Source organism: Arachis hypogaea, chromosome 3 (genome assembly GCF_003086295.3).
Source record: "Arachis hypogaea cultivar Tifrunner chromosome 3, arahy.Tifrunner.gnm2.J5K5, whole genome shotgun sequence".
NCBI classification, from domain to species: Eukaryota; Viridiplantae; Streptophyta; class Magnoliopsida; order Fabales; family Fabaceae; genus Arachis; species Arachis hypogaea.
The window spans coordinates 11271915-11289889 of NC_092038.1; the positions used below are offsets into that span (position 1 = coordinate 11271915).

The window sequence follows — 17975 nt, forward strand, 5'->3', positions numbered from 1 at the left end:
AAATTTTTTTATTTTTACAATTCATTTCCAATCTCACAATTCTCTCCTCCAAATTAAGTAATTTATCTTTTACTCCCCTTTTAAAACTCTGAACCTTCACATTTTCGATAACATCATCCAATTATCTAAAAAACTTGCAGTATATCCTCTAATAAGAACAAAAAAAATATACCATAAATGATAAATATGAATTTCAATTCGGAACACTTAAAATTCAAAAAATAAATTGAATTAACAATTACCCTATAATTTGGACATCTTAAAGAACAACTTATCTAGATTATCCACGGTTCTAGACTTATATATTGTTATATACAGTTGACAATTACACTTAGAAGTGATTTTATTGTTGAACCATTTTTCATGTAATGAGTCCCCTCGTGCTTACAGAGCTTCCAGTGTTATTCATTATGCGTTGTGATGGGATTTTGCTTCCAGGATGAATAATTGGAGATTATGCATAACTAGGATTTGGGACATGTTAAAATCAAACAACATTGAAGGACCAATTTATTCTCATTATTTAGAGTAAGGTCTAGTTTGGATAAACAACTTAAATAAGCTCTTTTGAAAAAAAAGTTTAAAGTATAAGGATTTTTATTAATAGCAGCTTATAAATAAGTTATTTTGTATTTGAATTTTTAGTTATAGAAGTACTTATTTTAAAGTTGTAGCGTTTGAGTAAATAACTCAAAAAATATAATTTTTTTATCACAAAAAATGGATATTAAAACAACGATAATAAATACTTTTCAATATTGAATGTTGATTTTTTATAACCTAATCACTAAGATTACAATTATTTAGGCAATTAATTCTTTATTTGCTCTCTTATTAGTTCTTTTTTTAAGTAGAAACTGTTTCTTCTACTTCATCTTCACCCATAACGGTGTTCTTATATGTGATAAATAGTAATAAAATTTTAATTCACAATAATCTTGATCGTAATGCCAAAGAAATGATTGTGTAGTTAGTGTTTGCTATTTTATTGTGTATGATATAGTAGATAAAAATAAAAAATAAATATGAAATGTGTTTACTTCTTTTAGAATTTCCTCCTCTTTTAGCGGGATCAACTATAACTAAGTATAAAAATAATAGCAACTATATAAAAATAAAATCACATAGAAAAAAATTAAAACAAAGATTTTATACCACACAATATTAAATACAAATTTAATAATAAAAATAGAGGATAAAATGATAAAAAAAATAAAAAAAACTGGAAGGAATATATGGAATAGGTGGTTCAGATAAAATATTGTTTTAAAATAGTGGTGGATGGTCAATATTTATAGCAGATAAATTATTACGTGAAAATAATGGTGAAAGGCCAATGGTTCGGCAGATAAAATCTTAAATAAAAATTGTGGTAGGGCCATTATTTTTTTACAAACCAAGAATAAAAGTAGCTTTTTTTGTTTTGAAGTTATTTTTTTGACTTATCAAAAAAAAATTATTTTTTTATATAATGCCAGACGACTTTTCATAATTTAAAAATCAGAAAAAATAACTTCTACTACTTTTTAAACGAATTTTAAATCCAATGTGACATTTAACCGATACCTTAATCACTTTAAAAATCCACCAAACTCCATTAGTCTTAATAACAAAGGTTTATAATGTGTCCACATTTTATTTTTGAGGGATATATTGTCACTTTTTTTTTTCAAAGACTAAATTATCCGAACACAAAATCCTCATAAATCTAATTATCACTCTACTCAAAATTTTAAATTTCTAATGCATTTAATTTGTATTTATTAAACCCAACAAATTTACTGTGATTGGTTGGACTGCTTGGTGTGGTAATGATATAAGTATTTGCTGTTAATTCACCGATCATTCAAACCTAATGTTCTTTGCTTCTCAACTCTTCCTCCCTGCCTTGCTGCCTTTCTTTCTTTCTTTCTTTCTGTCTTTGTTGTGTAGCTTAGCTAGCTCTCTGCAGCTACTGATCCCATTGGAACATGTTACTTCTTCTTCTTCTTCCTGAATCCAATTCGGTTAGGCAACAGTTTCCGTTCCATGGAGGGATCAACATCATCACCGGCGTCTTCCTCCCAATCCCTCGCTTTCTACGACTTCCTGGATCGCATGCGAAACCCTGCTTCTCTCGATCTTCTTCGATCAATTAAGAGGTATATAAACAATTATCGCTATCGCCTAATTCCTTTTTTTTTTTGCTTTCATTTTTTAATTTTGTGGTGCATTGTTTCGGTTCTATTTTATTTCTAGCTCTTATTGTGCATAATTTCCGTGTATTTAAATTCTTTGAATTTCGATTTGCATTACGGATGACTTCATGAGATCTAGTGGTTCGTTGATTATACGCCAAAGATTGTGATGATGAATTATTCGTCTTTGGTAAAAGTAAATACCAGAAATTCTAGGTCTGAATGTCATTTACACGGCATTGTTCGGTTCAATTAGCGGCAATAATATGTTATATTGTCGAACTACTAATTGTAATTTAGGAATACATCAATATTTATGACCCTAGCGTGTTATTGAGACACTGCAAGCTTGTAACTCTGCTTTACATGGAAACATATATGATATTATTGGTATTGTTGTTTGTATTTCTATTGGTTGAAAAGATTGGTTGGTTGATGATTCTCTTGTCACATGGTTCTTGCTAACAAATATGATATTATTGGTATTGTTGTTTGTATTTCTATTGGTTGAAAAGATTGGTTGGTTGATGATTCTCTTGGCACATGGTTCTTGCTAACAAATAATTATATGGAGATGCAATGCAAGTATACTTGAACAAAATAGTCCCTGCCTCAAGGTTTTAATGAGGCTTGAACTTAAATAGAGTTCTTTGAATGTGGTGCAGCTTTAAATGTTACATTCCTTTTATGTTGGATGAGATTTATTGTTTTCAGCTAAGAGCTAACTCATAAGAATATATATAGAAATTTCAATTAATTTATATTGGGATGCATGGTTGCACACGCCTTTTCTTTCTGAAGATGCTTCATCAACCCTTTGCTCTTTCTGATACATATCCTATCCCTTAATGCAAATTGTTTTCTCAGCTTCATTGTATCATTTTCATTCTATCCATGCAATCCTGAAAGTGATGGGAAAAGAGTGCAAGAGTTCTTCTCAACAACAGAAACTGCAATAAGAGATCATCCATTGTGGATGGGTGCCACTGAAGAAGAGATTGACTGTGCAATGGAGGTACAAAAATTAGTATTGTATAATTCTATATAATATTCTGCATAAAAGTTCTGAATATATATGTCTTTCTATGTGCTCAGGAAAAAGGAAGTTATGTTAAGTACAACAAGCCCTTTTGTGATCCATTTAACGCCATTTCCTGTGCCTTGTTCTTCTTTTTATAATGGCTGGTGGTTCTTTATTTTGACTATACTTGTTCAGAAAAATTCACCATTAGATTTGGTTAATAGGTAATAAAATCTAAACAATGATGCCATATTTTTGTACAATATCATATTACTGCAGGAACTAATTAACTTTGCCATGGAATATATGTAGTTGCTTTATGCAAAGTTGTGGTAATCATTTTTGTACGTTAATTCTGTCGGCCCACTTCTGGGGCCCTCTTCCTTTGCAGAATAGGAGATTCCTTCTTTCTTTTCTCTGAACATTCCTCGTTCATTCCTCCAGGGTTTGGAGAAATATATAATGACTAAATTGTTCTCCCGGACATTTTCTGCTTTGCCTGAGGACGCAAGGATTGATAATGACATATCAGAGAAAATATGCTTGCTGCAAACCTTTCTGAAGCCTGAACATCTGGACATACCAGCACTTCTTCGCAATGAAGCTTCATGGCTGGTATGCAGCTTTAAGATGTGTATATTTGTGTTTTGAAGTCTTTTAACTTTCTGAGGGAATGTGTAAGAGAGTGGGGATATAATTAGGGTAATTTTTATTATATAAACAGCAACATAAACATTAGCAGAACTGTGAGAGAAGGAAAAGCGTGGAAGAACACTGCTCTGGAAGATAGACTTCCTTTAACTTGCACTAGATTTTTAATGCTAAGGGCCAAATCTGGGGGGGGGGGGGGGGGGGGGGGGGTGGGGGGGGGGAAGCAAGGAAGAAAGAAAAAGAAGGAAGTAACAAGTGAAGATGCTTGGCAATTTTTGGAATGGACAATGTTTGTTAACACTAATTCCATATACTTGAATTGTTAAAGTCATACTTATTAACAATTATTTTTCGTGATCAAATAATTCTTTGATCCAACAAACACTTTCTTTTTTTTTGCTTTTTGTGTTGAGCTAGAGCAGAAGTCTTTGTTTGAATTGTCTCCCTTCCCAATTTTTTAATCTGTTCCAAGGCTTCCAGCCTTTCTATTTAAAAGGATTGCTTATAGCAACTACACTTTTGAGTTTTTGCTTGATGGAATGACAAAAATTGATTCTACTTTCTTTTTTCATGCAGCTGGCTGAGAAAGAATTGAGGAAAATCAATGGTTTCAAATCTCCTCGTGAGAAACTATTGTGTATAATGAATTGTTGTAAGGTCATCAACAATCTGCTGCTCAATGCAACAATTTCTGAAAATCATGTGCCAGCTGGGGCTGATGACTTTCTCCCTGTGCTCATATATGTTACAATAAAGGCAAGCTTGCTTGGTAATTAGCCATTTTGCAGAGTATCATATTCTAATTTCTGAACAATCAGGCCCATTTTTCGTTATCTTTTTTCCATCTTTGTTTCAATTATCATCATTGTAGTATGATATATCTATGAAGGCGAGAAACTAAGGACTGTAGAGAAAAATTGGCTTCCTTTGTTACCTTCTTAGACCTATTTAAACTCAAAATTGACTCTTCACAAGACCAGAGGTGCATACAAGTGGAGTTCCTTGTCTTGACTAAAGCTCAGTGTCCACTAACTTGATTCCAGATGATTCATACCTCAGCTAAACATAAACCCTCTATTAGAAGTTGCTAGGCATTGAAATTTTACTTCCGAAACTAAACAATTACATCCTGATCTATATGATGCTAAACTTTGTGATTAGGTGAGGATAGCAAGCAAAGTGCCTAGGACTTTCTGCGGGGTTGACGAGCTGAAGTTTGCAAAGATAAAGATAGTGTTTCTCTTCATTATTTGAAGTACTGTATATTTAGGCCTGTGGTCCATTAACACTGTCCTATGACCTCGTTGTCTATATATTGATGCCGACTTTGATCATCAATTGCTTTTAAAGAAAAGTGAACATTCCCTTTCTTGATTTTCTTCTAAAATTTTTACATGTTATGGTGAGTCATTTTCTTTTATTTTGGTATCTTGGAAGGTATTCTTATTAGAAAACCTTTTGGTATGTACTTTCAGGCCAATCCTCCCCAATTACATTCTAACCTGAAATTCATCCAGTTGTACCGATGGCAAGCAAAACTCGTCTCAGAAGCTGCATATTATTTCACAAATCTTGTGTCAGCCATGGCATTTATAGTTGACTTAAATGCTACATCCCTTTCCATGGATGAGGACAAATTTGAGGAAAACATGGAAGCAGCCAAATTGAAGAGCAAATTAAAAAGTGAAGAATATCAGATGATCAAACAAGGGGAGGCCAAGTGCAGTTCATCAGGCAAAATGTGTGACGAAATTGAAGAGACAAGAGGTCAGTTTTCTTATTTCTTGGGTGTTGTTTGAAATATTAATTACTGGTGTCCCCAATCACAATCATTGTATTTGTAACCCTTTTCCTAGTTATGTCGCTTGAATCAAATTATCCATATATGGAAGCTCGGAGTCGAGAGTTGAAGGAGAGAGACGTTGACAGATTGTTAAGTCTCTACAAGGATTTAGTTTTGAAGTATACAGCCTTGTGCAAAGCTATTGATTGCCTTCCAATTTCAGAGAAAGAACCAATTCTTAGACACCTAAAGATGCAGGAAACAGTCAGTCTGGTTGCACCGCAGGGCCAATGAATTGGAATAGGTACGAGAACTGATTTTGGGAACAACAGTTAAATAGGCAACTTAATGCCGAATTTACTTGTGAAAGTTATTTATTCATTTTATGAAATCCATTCTTTAATTCGACTGCAAAGCACAGGTGAATGACGGATTAAGTTGCCTATGTATACTGCTGACTGCTGTACATAGTTTTTAAAGATTTAATTAGCATGTGAGCTACAAAATAAATGGTTACAGTAGTTATATATCTTCCATTGCTCGATAATTTCAAACAGGAGCCTAGAAACGCTCCAAAAACAAGGAAGCTCGAAGGAGTCAAAACATAAACAAAACTATACACGCATACATTACAAAACTATATACACTCATCGTACACCAAAATCTACAGTTATGTTACAAGCAACTGCTGCACAGTCCGTTGCCACTGCTTCATCTTTGCAAGAAGCATTCGATAATTTGTAAGACTTGTTAGCTTCAACATCGGAGTCTGGCAAATTTACAGCTTCCTGACGGTACGAGCTAAGGCATCTAAGACACACAAACTTAGAAGGTATTGCATCACAATTATCAATTCCCGCGCATCTCGTATGCTGCCAAACACTGCAAGTATCACATGCTAACATTCTTTCTCCATCATCGTCCTTAGCCCCACAGGGGCAGTCAACTCTCCATGTCTCTGTACCCCGTTCCATTCGGAAGCGGCTTAGACCATACTTGGCTGGACACTTGCCTTGAATTTTGACCATCGCACTTGTTCCAAGCAAGAATTTTAAGGTGAGCGAGTCACTAATTGACCCATACCCTATTACTTCCTCAGCTTGAAACCTCTTGAACATTGCATACACCTCTTGAAAAGCACTAGTGACCTCCCTCTTAAGGTCAGCAACAGTAGCACTCAAAGGCAAAACGATTAGTTCTGGTGGCGGGGATGGATCATCTTTCGGCTGATCAGAAAGTTCAACCTGACACCACAGTCTGATGACTGGAGGTTGTTCCATGGCCACCTCTGGCTTGTACTCTTTCACAAACTGCTTACAGTCAAGAAGCTTCCTTGCTGAATCAGCCACGCTTTTCCTCATAACCTTGGGTCTATAGCTCACCATTTTGTCTGGGTGAATTATCGAATCAAATAAAAATGCCAGATCGGATATGACTTGCTCTTCTGATGGATGGCTTGAATTTCGCGTAAATCCATCACAGAACGGTTCTAGCCTGTTGTTAATGGTACATGCATCAGTGGCACTACTATAGAAGCATTTACAAAAGAAATTCAGTACATTTTTCACCCTTACCTGAATTCTATAGCACTAGTATTTGGATTGCATCGTGTAGCAACTACCATTCCGTTGGCAGCTAATTTTCCTTCCAAATGCTTAAGACTGTAGTCTAGAAGCTCCGGAGATGAAACACCCCTGCAAACTGCACCCTTGAGAACACGTCTAGCAACCCATTTGACCTCCCTACAGGAAGCTGATGCAAGCAAAACCTTAATCAAAGCCTGTTGAACATCCTCAACATCATGTCTTGTCCAAGCACACAATAAATTACATTTGTTGGAGCCTTCATCCTGTTTAGATATTTTTTTCGTCATCGGCTTGTGAAATTCATGAACCAATGTCAACAAAAAGGAGAAGAGGTCTTTGATTGTTAGAAGTTCAGTTTCAGCCAACGACTGGTAAAGAGAAATAACACACTGAAGGCGGCTTCGTGGTCCCCGACCCTGGAATGAAAATGAGGACAAGGGCATATCTGACAGGGTATTCACTGCTTTCTGGTAGGCATCTTGTGTAAGAGCATAGCTGCCATTTCCAAATTCATAACCCCAATTGCCATACCACGAATGGCTATTGGTGATTGCATGGAGCACTCGATATTCCAATCCAAATTTCTTGGACAAATCCATCACACTAACCTTCCTGCACAAATATTCAACACAATAAACTACAAAGCAAAGAAAACAAAAGAAAAATAAAAACTCAACAAAAAATAACAAAGGATTCACACCTAACAGAAATTGCAGAACATAGTCTATCCCAAAACCCCATAATATCAAATCCAGAGAGAAGCTTTGAGCCACCTTCTCTTCCATTGAGAGTAAGCAGGTGACCATAACCATTGGAGTGGACAACACCATGCAGGAGATGGGTGTTGTCGTCGATTTGTTGATACACCCAATCTTCAAGATCATCCACAGTAATGTTGAAGTCACATGATTTACACCTAACAATTTAGAAAAACCAAAACAATCAGCCACAAATCAACTCATGGAGATCTTTCCACGGAGAGAAAATTTTCTGACCTTGGTTCAGATAGTTGGACAAGATTTTCACATCTGGAACAAGGTCTTTGGTAAGACTCAATGGATTTACTGGCAGCCCGGATAATGAAATGATACCGCTTGCGACAGACCGGGTGACCGCTCCACCCTGTTAATATATATTTTTTACAGACATAAAGTAACTCTCAATAATGTGTATCTATGGTTATGTTATTTTATTTTTTTAAGAATAAATTCTATTATTTAACCACATAAAAAACAAAAAATTAAAAAAAAAATCATTTATAAAACAGCCGATAGAACAATATCTAAGCTAAAAATAAAAGACTGTGCTAAGCTATATTAAAAAGGAGTTATTCAAGGACATAGAAAGCAATAATATAATTAGGAAAAAATCAATGTCTACGCGAAAATATATATAATTAAGTAATAAACTAGCTAAAGGGAATAAAAAATTTAAACATAAAAAAATAACAAATAACATTGTTAGATGATCACTAAATAATATCAGATTAACATGCCAGGTAAGTAGAATGCACGCGAGTAACTCGAGCGATTCAACTCACCAACGACTCGACACTGGTCACAGTACACTGAACTTCGAGAGCGCGTGACATCTTCCTCCACAATGTCAAGCGTGACCACCGCAGGCGAGAGATCAGGGCCTTCGACAAGGTCACCAACCCGGAACAAGATCTGCCACGTCATCAGCGCCGGGAAGAGTGAAGGAGGAAACGTTATGCGACCATGGTCTGCCAGGAACCGCTGGACACAGTTGCGAAAGGGTGAGTCGAAGGAAGCGCCGGCGGCGGAAGGGAAAGTGAGAAAGTCGTGGAGATCGGCGGTTACTCTTCTCTTCATCCTCTTCGTAGGCCTCTCGTTGACCACCATCACGAAGCCCAAGGAGGCTAGCCGGTCGGATAAAAAAACGACGCCGAATCAAAGGTAAAGTAACGAAGAAAGTAGATCTGAAGCGTTAGAGAGTGATTCTGCTATTTACGTTGCGAAGAAGAAGCATAACAGGCGGAGAAAGATGAAGAACCGAAGATGAAGAAGAAGGAGGCAGATACGACGGCGTAGCGATGAAGGCGCTAGTTGTTGCTTGCTGGGTGTTGTTGGTAGGGTTTGTTGTGTTTTTTACTTTCTTTGGATTTTTTATATTTGTATATATCCACTTTTCCTGAGGGCATTATCGTCATTCGACTTCCTATTGGCGGTTCAATATTTCCTTTCCTTTTCCCGTCTTTATCAAGTCTCAAACTGCCCTTTTAATTCTAACTAAAATAGCCGTTCTAGAATTTTACAAACAAAATAGAAACATCTTTGGCAGATAAAAATAACCGAAATCTAATTTGATCAGTGATGTCATCCAATGTAATATTAATCTGCAAATTATTTTAAAAAGGAAAAACTAATAAGTTTTGCACTATTTAAAAAGATCTTAGAAATTACTCACATTGAAAGAATATAACTTATTTATATAACTTTTAAATTTCTCTAAGTTAAAAGAAAAAATAAATCCCATCTCAATAATGATTTTTTTTTGGTGACTTATAATGATTAATAATATTGGTATGGTTTCAAGTCAAAATGAATAATAATAATAATAATAATAATAATAATAATAATAATAATAATAATAATAATAATAATAATAATAATAATAATAATAATAATAATATCGACATTCAAATATGAGTATCTGACATAGATATTAAGGTTTGTTTAAATTTTTAAAAACTTAACATTACAGGGTCATCTAACCTAATCTAAAAGTATAATCAACTTGTATCTTTATATGTGAATTAATAGTCTTCACGTGCTTATTGTATCACAATACAATTTAATTTAATATATTTAATATAACTATATCATATATATAAATAACAATGCTATTATCAATTAATTTGAATTTTTAATTACATGATTGATTTTCACTTTCATATTTGACTTTATATTTCTAGATAAATAACTTAATATCGTTTACGAATATTACGATGTAACTCATGTAACAGAAGAAATAGCTTAAAAATATAAGTACTGTAACATCCTTAAATTATCACTTTATTGGTGCCGGGAAAGGATAGGATTTTTTTATTTAAATTAAAAATATAATATTTATCGATTTAAATAAACATGTAAGTATTTACTCAAATTTCAGATGTACATGAGATATGATCTCGGATACAGTTCATCGAGATATGTTGATTTAATATCAATCTAATTTTTTTAATTAGTTTAATTTTTAAAAATTATATGTTACCTTATGTATTTAAAATTAGTGATTTGAAATTAATTTGTACATTATTTTCTTTAAAATTAACCCATTTGAATACGTATTTAATGAGAGTACATAAAAAATTAGATCAAATTAAATTGATTTAAATTTTAAAAAAAATAAAGTTATACTGTTCAATTACATGATGAAAAAAAAAACCTTTAGTACGTGTTTAGTTATTATAGTAAAACCAACGTAGAGTCGACGAAATAGAAAAAAATGGGGAGAAATAATTCCATTTCTTCTCATTATGAAATCAGACCACTTAACTTTTCATCTCGAATCACATATTTCTAATCCCTAATATTCTCTCACATACTCAATGTTTCAAATTTTTACAGATAACTTTTCATTTCTCGTAAAATCATATCTCAAGTTTAAATCAATTCAATTTGATCTATTTTTTATATACTCTTTTTTGAGTTCTAATTCAAATAGGATAGTTTTTAAAGAAATAATGTTTTCCATGTTCATATATATTGTGTGTTTTTATGAAAATATTGTAACGTTGTATGTAAAAGTTGTCCTGCGCACTCGCACGTATTTTGGATACACTGTCCAAATCAGTTTGTATCTCGGATGCACTGGGTTGAAGTAAATTACACACACATCTCGGACTCAGGGACAGTGCATGCGAGATACATTCATATTGTGATTTTTTTTCCCTGCATCTGAGATGTGACTTAAAATGTATTTTAGTAAAGAGAAAGTATAGGGAGCCAATGACCTAAGCGTACAATGTATACAATGGAGGTTTAGGAAGTATTAGAGATATGACCATTAGTGTTACATTGTCCTATCAAGTTATGCTTTTGGGATGAGTGGGTTCATGACATGGTATTAGAGTTCTAGATCCGAAAGGTCAAGGGTTCGATCTTTGGTGAATTCCAAAATTAGCTTAAGTTTTTGGGATGGGTGATTTTATGACATAAGATATTTATTATTCATGGTATCCGGATGGTTATTCTAGATAGTATGTGTTATGTTCATTTTATTCATGGACCAAAGATTTAGCCCATTGTACACATTGTACGCTTAGGTCATTGGCTCCTTAGGAGTACCCTTTAGTAAATACTTACACGTTTATTTAAATCGGTAAATATTATATATTTTTAATTTAAATAAAAAATCCGAAAGAATAGTAGCAAAACAAATACTACATGAACAACTATTTTATATATAATTTTGGTATAATTACTGTTCTTGTGTGGATAACCTAGATATGACCTCGGTTAAGGGAGTCAACGCCGAGCTTTTGCCTTCAACGCCGAGCTATAAGCTGGGATGATCCGAGCTCTTCGTCCAGAGAGATATCACGTCACGGAGAGTATGAACAAAGGGAGAGTGTACCTGCAAAAGGCAATCTGATACTTAAGTTAGTACTGAGAATTCAGTATATCGTTTGAAGATAAAATATCATACCTTTATAGGTGAGATAAAATAGGTCGATTATGTTTCTATTGATCATTTGAGTTGAAGAGTAGTTAATAAGTTTTAATAAGTGATAATGTCTGGTTGGACGTTTTTATTCCAAGATGTAGTCCATTGAGTTTGATTGTAATGTATAAGGCCGAGTTATAACGTAAAGTGCCGAATTATGGTGCATAATGATGAGTTATGACATTGGATTTGTAACGGCCGTATCATAGCCCCAAGCTTGGCCTGAGAATGTATTTTAATGAAGCAGGTTGAGCTTTTCATAAGCCATAACTCCGCCATTGAGTTAGCCTTGGAGCCCCCAGTTCAAGATGCTTTATTAAAACAAGGAATAAAATCTATTGAATTTCAAACCTTATTTGAAGTTAACATGTATTGGAAAGTGTAGTAGTATTTATCATTGATTGTGCCTTTGATTTTTTTCAATATAATTTTGAACCGTTGATTTAATAGATGCAACGGTTAGGATTTTTCATGAAACTGAATAGTTAATTTGAATAGTTGCTGAGACGATTTAGATAAAAGTGAATTGGTTGGGAGAGAATATTGCATTAGTTCACCTTTGTTTGGTGATTTGATTGAAGATTGAGTTTGATTGCGCATGTATAAATGATGCGACTTTGAATTGAAGAATTATCGTTAGTTCACCTTTGTCTGGTTATTTGATTGAAGATTGAGTTTGATTGCGCATGTGTAAACGATGCGACTTTGAATTGAAGAATTATTAATAGTTCACCTTTGTTTGGTGATTTGATTGAAGATTGAGTTTGATTGCGCATGTGTAAACGATGCGACTTTGAATTGAAGAATTATCGTTAGTTCACCTTTGTCTGGTGATTCGATTGAAGATTGAGTTTGATTGCGCATGTGTAAACGATGCAACTTTGAATTGAAGAATTATCGCGAATGGATAAGTGTTCGTGCTTGTATGATATGTGATTGAATTTGTTGACTGTTGATAGTCATAGTTCGAAAGATAGTTGATATAGATTTGACAATGACTGATAATGATTGATATAGAACCGATAATGATTGATTTAGCTCGGATAATGATTGATATAAATCTGAAAACACAAATAATAGGTGTATATTTGAAAATAGAAAAACAGATATAGATCGGCAAATAGAGATAACAGTTATAGATCGGCAATTAGAGATAACAGATATAAATTGGCAAATATAGATAACTGAGATAAATCGAAAAATAGAGATAACATATATAAATTAGAAAATAGAGATATCAGGTATAGATCGGCAAATAGAGATAACAGATATAAATCGAAAAATAGAGATGACAGATATAGATAAGAAAATAGAGATATCAGCTATAGATTGGAGAATAGAGATAACAGATATAAATCGGCAAATAGAGATAACAGATATAAATCGAAAAATAGAGATGACAGATATAGATTAGAAAATAGAGATATCAGATATAGATCGGCAAATAGAGATAACAGATATAAATTGGCAAATAGAGATAACAGATATAGATCAAAAAATAGAGATATCAGACATAGATCGGAGAATAGAGATAACAGATATAAATTGGTAAATAGAGATAACAGATATCAATCAGAAAGTAGAGATAACAGATATAAATCGAAAAATAGAGATAACAAATATAAATAAAAAAATAGAGATATCAGATATAGATTGGAGAATAGAGATAACAAATATAAATCGGCAAATAGAGATAACAGATATAAATCGAAAAATAGAGATGACAAATATAGATCAAAAAATAGAGATATCAGATATAGATCGGCAAATAGAGATAACAGATATAAATTGACAAATAGAGATAACATATATAGATCGGCAAATAGAGATGATAGATATGGATTGGAAAATAGATATAATAGATATAGATCGGCAACTAAAGATAACTGATATAAATCGGCAACTAGAAATAACAGATATGGATCGGCAAATAGAGATAATAGATATGGATCGAAAAATGGATATAACAGATATAGATCGGCAAATAGGGATAACAGATATAAATTGGCAAATAGAGATAACATATATAAATTAGAAAATAGAGATGATAAATATAGATAATAAAATAGAGATATCAGATATAGATTAGAGAATAGAGATAAGAAATATAGATCGGCAAATAGGGATAACAGATATAAATCGAAAAATAGAGATGATAGATATAGATCGGCAAATAGAGATAACAGAAATAAACTGGCAAATAAAGATAACAGATATATATCAGCAAATAGCAATGATAGATATAGATCGGCCCTTTTTTGGGATTTAATGATTTATTTTATGACCTTTGTTTACAAAGATGCAGGTAAGTTTGAAGCCACTGAAAGAAAATGGGGCCTATAGAAAGAAGGGTATTTATTTCGAGGCCCAACGGTGGGCACCAATTGTTCTTGTGTGGATAACCTGGACATGACCTTGGCTAAGCGAGTCGACGCCGAGCTTTTGCCTTCAACGCCGAGCTATAAGCTAGGATGATCCGAGCTCTTCGTCTAAAGAGATATCACGTCACAGAGAGTATGAACAAAGGGGGGAGTGCACCTGCAAAAGGCACTCCAATGCTTAAGTTAGTACTGAGAATTCAGTGTATCCCTGTTAAGGATAAAATATCATACTGTTCATACCCTGGGTCGAGCTATCCGACCCGGGATGATTGGAGATAAAGCGACCGACCTCTTCAGGTCAGACTATCCGATCTCTTCTTAAAAGAGCTCGGCCAAATCGACAGAGGAGCCCAGTAAAGGGCCCAAATAGAGGAGCACGACCCAAATCCTAAGGCGGCCTGAGCCTATAGAGATAAAGGCGGTTCCGTTGAAAGATACACTGACATCAACTCAAAGCTAAAGATAAAGATAAGATAACTAACTTATCTTATCCAAAGGTCACATCTCACCATTATAAATACACTGGGACACCCAAGTATAACTCATACCTTAATACCCTTGCTAACTTAAGCATCGGAGTCCCTTGTAGGTACCCCCCCACCCTCCGGGGACAAAGGAATCAGCACCACCACCAAGTCCAACAAGTCGGACACAACAGCTCCGGTCGTTTCCCACCGGCCGGACACGTTAGCACCGACCAGTACAGAAGATCTCATCCGATATCGACCTCCAGTTTCAGGTAACCCTCGAAACATTGGCGCCGTTGCCGGGGAACCTGGAAGTCATCCCATCACCATGGCGGACGACCATGACAACGACCACGATTCAGGTCTGGAGGATCGGACACCGCACAAAAACGCGGATGTCACACTACAAAACACTCCGGAAACCAATAAAGACAAAGACTCACCAAATTCAGGGGCAATAGAAGCGCTCCTGGATCACCTAAAACAACTGGAAAAAGAAACCCAACAACAACGGAAAATTGGAAGAGATCTCCAAAGAGAGGTGCGGCGACGTCGGGAGTTGGAAGAAAAACTACAGCAATTGGAAGCCGATCTCAAATCAAAAGCCCCCCGGGCTAATCTCGAGGAAAATTCACGCAAAGAGCAAGACCCGTTCACTAGGGAAATCATGAAAACCAAAATTCCAAAAGATTTCAAACTCCCGGATATGACCCTGTATGATGGCACCACGAATCCCAACTACCACCTCAGCAACTTCAGAAGTAGAATGTACCTCACTGACGCCCCAGATGCTGTTCGCTGCAAGGCTTTTCCAACAACTCTCACAAAGACAGCGATCCGATAGTTCGACAACTACCCCCAAAGTCCATCTCAACCTTTGATGACTTAGCTAAAAAATTCCTAGCCAGATTCTTCATTCAGAAAGATAAAGCCAAGCACGCCCCCAGTTTACTAGGGATCAAACAAGGAGATCGGGAGAGCCTCCGCAGCTACATGGAGAGATTCAACAAAACATGCATGGACATACAAAATTTACCAACGGAGGCCGCCATCATGGGACTCATCAATGGCCTACGAGAGGGACCTTTCAGCCAATCTATATCAAAAAAGTACCCGACCTCCTTAGACGAAGTGCAGGAGCGGGCAGAAAAGTATATCAACATGGAGGAAAATGCTCGGTTAAGAGAAACCTCAAAATCGGGGGCCTCCTACCGAGACAAAGACAAGGAATCCAAAAGAAAAGAAGATCGACAAGGGGAGAAAATCAAAAAATACCATAACTACACCCCTCTCAGGGCATCCCTGGTCGAGATATACAAAGAAGTCTGCCATACAGAAAAAATCCCCCCAGCACGGCCACTCAAAGGCAAAAGGGGAGGAGGAAACCGAAAGGAATATTGTGAATACCATCGAGTCCGAGGACACTCCACAAACGAATGCTTCGACCTAAAAAACATCATAGAAAAATTGGTGAGAGAAGGAAAATTAGATCGATTCCTGGCCACCCGAGAAGATGATCAAAGAAAGAGACGAAAGGATGAAGATACCGACCGAATTGAACGATCACCTTGGACACCGGAAAGACATGTCCACATGATACATGGCGGATTTACAGCAGGTGGGATCTCCAAAACCTCTCGCAAAAGATATCTCAAAGAGGTATATCATGTCGAGGGAGAGGAGGAAGCCCTCAACATCCCAGCAATAACATTCACTAAGGAGGACGCATCCGGAATCATCACAGGACACGACGATCCCATGGTTATCACCATCATATTAGCAAACGCCAACCTACACCGCACCTTGATAGACCAAGGGAGTTCTGCCGACATCTTATTCAAGACAGCCTTTGATAAACTCGGCTTAGAAGAAAAAGAACTTAAGGCATATCCAAACAGTCTGTTCGGGCTAGGAGATACCCCGGTGCGACCACTAGGATACATACCGCTACATACAACCTTCGGAAAAAGAAACCAATCCAGGACTCTCAAAATAGACTACATCATAGTCAATGTAAGTTCAGCTTACAATGCTCTCATAGGTCAGACAACACTCAACCAACTCGGTGCAATAGTCTCGACCCCACACCTATGTATGAAATTCCCAACTCCAAAAGGGATAGCCACGATAAAAGCAGACCAGAAGATGGCACGTCGCTGTTATAACGAAAGCCTAAATCTCAGAGGCAAAGGAGAAGAATTTCACACAATCGAGCTAGGCAGAGTTCAACAACGAGAAGAACTTCGTCCCCAGCCAGAGGGCGAGATAGAAAAGATTCAGATCGGGGACACCTCGGAAAAAACAACTAATATCGGCACAATCCTAAAAGGAGATTTAAAAGAATTACTAATACAATTCTTGTGAGATAACGTCGATCTCTTCGCATGGAAAGCTGCAGACATGCCAAGTATCGACCCTAAGCTAATGTGTCACAAGTTGGCGGTCTACCCAGGATCTTGACCGGTGCAGCAGAGACGAAGAAAACTTGGGCCAGAACGATCCCAAGCTGTGGAAGAGCAAGTACAAGCACTCCTAGAAGCAGGATTCATAAGAGAAGTCAAATACCCACTATGGCTAGCCAACGTTGTCTTGGTGAAAAAATCAAATGGAAAGTGGCGAATGTGCACCGATTACACCGATCTCAAGAAAGCTTGTCCAAAGGATCCATATCCACTCCCAAGTATTGACGCTCTGGTAGATGCTTCCTCCGGATACAAATATCTCTCATTTATGGACGCATACTCGGGATACAATCAAATCCCCATGTATCCACCAGATCAAGAAAAGACCTCGTTCCTAACACCAAAAGCAAACTACTGCTACATTGTAATGCCGTTCGGTCTTAAGAACGCAGGAGCTACTTACCAAAGGCTAATGAATAAAGTTTTCTCAGATCACATCGGAAAGATCATGGAAGTCTATGTGGACGACATGCTAATTAAAACACAAAGTGAATAGACATTATTGTCCGACTTAGCCCAAGTGTTCGACACCATTAGGAAGCATGATATACGACTCAATCCAGCGAAATGCACCTTTGCGGTAGAAACAGGCAAATTCTTAGGTTTTATGCTCACACAAAGAGGAATTGAAGCAAATCCAGATAAATGCCAGGCCATACTCAACATGAAGAGCCCAACCTGCGTCAAAGAAGTGCAGCAACTCAACGGGAGATTGGCTGCCCTATCCCGATTCTTAGCAGGAGCCGCGATAAGAT

At 36.0% G+C, this 17975-nt stretch overlaps 2 protein-coding genes across 5 annotated transcripts; one reads left to right on the top strand and one right to left on the bottom strand.

Annotated features, from left to right (window-relative positions):
- Positions 1-1645: 1645 nt before the first annotated feature.
- LOC112789481 (vacuolar protein sorting-associated protein 9A) lies at positions 1646-9414 on the top strand. 4 transcript variants are annotated; one of them, XM_025831400.3, is made up of 7 exons: positions 1646-2141; positions 3045-3192; positions 3643-3813; positions 4426-4605; positions 5325-5616; positions 5706-5936; positions 8704-9414. In XM_025831400.3, the coding sequence occupies exons 1-6, from the start codon at positions 2029-2031 to the stop codon at positions 5924-5926; spliced, it is 1125 nt and encodes a 374-aa protein (XP_025687185.1). In that variant the 5' UTR covers positions 1646-2028; the 3' UTR covers positions 5927-5936; positions 8704-9414. The 4 variants fall into 4 exon arrangements, with proteins under 4 accessions (XP_025687185.1, XP_025687184.1, XP_025687186.1 ...); XM_025831399.3 differs by having other exon boundaries at positions 8717-9414; XM_025831401.3 differs by having other exon boundaries at positions 6190-9224.
- LOC112789480 (PHD finger protein At1g33420) lies at positions 6101-9083 on the bottom strand. The gene is made up of 5 exons (XM_025831396.3): positions 8759-9083; positions 8214-8340; positions 7919-8134; positions 7207-7830; positions 6101-7126 (listed from the first exon to the last, which is right to left on the bottom strand). The coding sequence occupies exons 1-5, from the start codon at positions 9081-9083 to the stop codon at positions 6280-6282; spliced, it is 2139 nt and encodes a 712-aa protein (XP_025687181.1). The 3' UTR covers positions 6101-6279.
- Positions 9415-17975: the final 8561 nt, after the last annotated feature.